This window comes from Atta cephalotes, assembly GCF_000143395.1.
Source record: "Atta cephalotes unplaced genomic scaffold scaffold00081, whole genome shotgun sequence".
NCBI lineage: Eukaryota > Metazoa > Arthropoda > Insecta > Hymenoptera > Formicidae > Atta > Atta cephalotes.
The window spans coordinates 766859-769709 of NW_012130145.1; the positions used below are offsets into that span (position 1 = coordinate 766859).

General features: G+C 24.8%; 1 protein-coding gene across 1 annotated transcript in view; it reads right to left on the reverse strand.

Moving 5' to 3' along the window:
* Positions 1-477: 477 nt before the first annotated feature.
* LOC105624570 (calcineurin-binding protein cabin-1) overlaps positions 478-2851 on the reverse strand; it is a 6452-nt gene continuing 4078 nt past the window's right edge. The window contains exons 9-13 of the mRNA XM_012205928.1: positions 2382-2518; positions 2193-2290; positions 1536-1619; positions 740-898; positions 478-612 (exon numbers count right to left, since the gene is read on the reverse strand). Of these exons, the coding sequence (XP_012061318.1) occupies positions 478-612; positions 740-898; positions 1536-1619; positions 2193-2290; positions 2382-2518 (613 nt within the window). The remainder of the gene's footprint in view (positions 613-739; positions 899-1535; positions 1620-2192; positions 2291-2381; positions 2519-2851) is intronic.

The window sequence follows — 2851 nt, forward strand, 5'->3', positions numbered from 1 at the left end:
ATACATCTTTTAATCACATATGTATATTGTTTTGCTTTGAATGAATAACAAAGATTTTTATATAATTTTTCACAAAATAATTACTTTCACATTTTCATATGTAGTATAACGTATGTATGTATTGTTACATTGTAAAACGTGCAATTTAAAAATATTATCAGAAAATATTCTACATTTCTCTGAATTCAAATTTAAATAGTTTACATAAATTTTTTACTATTCTACTTTAAATCAATAGCAATTGATTATATCAAAATCAATTATGGTAGACAACTTTATACAGAAATTTTAGTAAAAGTCTATTCAAGTAAAAAGTCCCCAAGTACTATTTAGCCTATACTTCAATTTAAAAAAAATTTCTATCATGAATATTTTACATTCTGCAAAACTAAGACAGTTACATCTGTCTTTATGAAATATATTTCGTTAGGACCATCGAGATTCCGGTATCAGTAAATTTAACTAAAACAATAATAGTTATCTACTTAAATTACTAACATACAGATGCTTCAATTCTGTCTTTGGTGTATTTTCAAAAAGTGCCGCACGATTCTGGCCTTCTCCCTTCTTTACCCAGTGTCCATAGACACGAAACGCACAGCCATCAATCACCTGAAAACAATTATCAAAAATATTCTTAGCAAACACATATTGTTCATACTTAATTAATTTCATAATTATTATTTATTACGCTCATTTAGTAATTTGTAATGTGGATTTTTATCATGGAAAAATTTACCTTCCGCAGAATTTTTATTCTATATGGGTCAGTACAAGCTACGTGTGTCGAAAGCGGTTCAGGCGTGATATGAAGCCGTTTAATACGAATAACAGCTCTCACACAAATAATTGCCAATTGAAATCTCTTCCTTGCATTGAATGATTTCGCCTTCAACTCCTGTACAACAAATAAAGAAATACTTGATAAAAATGCACCAACTATTCAGCAAACGATTACAAGCTTTCGAAATTAATATTTCTATTCTGATATACAATATAAATACAAGAAAAGTATAGAAAAGAATATTATCATTATTATTTACTAAATATATAAAAATTAAAATTTTTTTGTTAAATACAACGTAATTGAATAGAACGTTCAGCAATTAGAGAAAAAGTGTTAATATCAAAATACATATATTCGTATATGCAAACACATGTATTTTCATTCAATGTTAAGTATTAATAAATTCTTGTATGAGAATGCAATAAGTATATTCAATGTATATATATATATATATATATATATATACACATGTGAATACAAGCACACGCACAAGCTTAATTAATTAGATATACATATAAGTAGCTTAGTTTGCCACTGTCAATGTTGATTTTCAAACATTATTATAATGCTGCCAATCTTATTTATAATTTTAACATAATCAAAGAATGCCAACTAAAATAAAATAAATGTTAATTTTTTATTACGTAAAAATGATAAAAATAATCAAAGTAAATTTAAAAACAATGATAATAATAATATCAATAAACGTTGCTACCAAACAAAATAAAAAGAAAAGTAAATTAATTACCAAAGCTAATTGAGATATCCTACTCAGACGTCGCGAGTTAGATGACAGAGAACGTTTTAGAGGAGCGATGTCTTGATCCCATAGCTGTAAGGTCAATAACTTATACTTTATAATTATTTATACTTTAAAATATATTAAAAATTTTATCTGTTACAAGATATTTTATTAATCAAAAATAAAAATAATAAAAAACAATAAATAATAAAGCAGATAGAAAATTAATAATTTTGTATGCAACGTGTAATTGTTTATAAACCTCATATTTGCTCATATACGATAATAAAATATTAAATCTTATGCATGTGCATTTTTTTTGCTTCTTGCTGTGCGTATTATAATTTTTACTATTGGATATAAAAATATTGTAATGTACAGGATATTCTAGGAAAAAAGAAACGTTCTTCCTAGAACATCTTGTATTTAAATGAGTGTAAATATATTTTGAAATGTGAATTGAAGTGAGCAGAAACAAATAAAGCGAAACCAATTATTGGCAAAATATCATAGTTTTGCAGTCGAATATAATGCATAAAGTATGTATTAGTTATTTAGAAAGGTTGTATATATATTTTTGTATATATATTTTTCATTTTAAATTGGAAGTTACAAGATAATATTTTCTTTGGTAGTTTAGTATTATTATATATAAGTACTTACGACGGTGTGAAAGAATGAATGTTCTAACGCATCCTTTATAGAAATTCTTCTCTTAGGATCAACAACTAGCAACTTTCTTATTAAATCTTTTGGAGCTTCTAGAAATAACATTATAAAACATATATTGATATTTTATTTTTTTTTTAATCTATCATTTCTTTATAATAAATATTTATCAATCATTTTTACCTGTTATGTCAGCCCATTCGGGAGATGTGAATGAATATTTTCCTTCCATTATATTCCTAAGCATAACCATTTGTTTTCGATGCCAAAATGGAGGACAGCCAACTAATAGTGTAAACATAATCACGCCACAAGCCCATCTATTACATCATGAACAAAAATGGAAAATATAATGGAATCTTATATTTTGCAAGAAACTAACTAATATATTTAACTCTACGAGTGAATACGTTTTTCGATATCTTTTTAATAGTTTCTATTATGTCCGACGCTATTTTCCCAAAGGTCCTAAAGTTTGAAAAAAAATTATGAAACAGCTATCTATATTGTGTGTGTGTGTGTGTGTGTGTGTGTGTATATATATATATATATATATATATAATAATATATATAATTAATTTAATTATTAAATTAAATTATTTATTAGTTAATTTTAAATAAAATTATTATTATTTAATAAATAAATAAGTAAA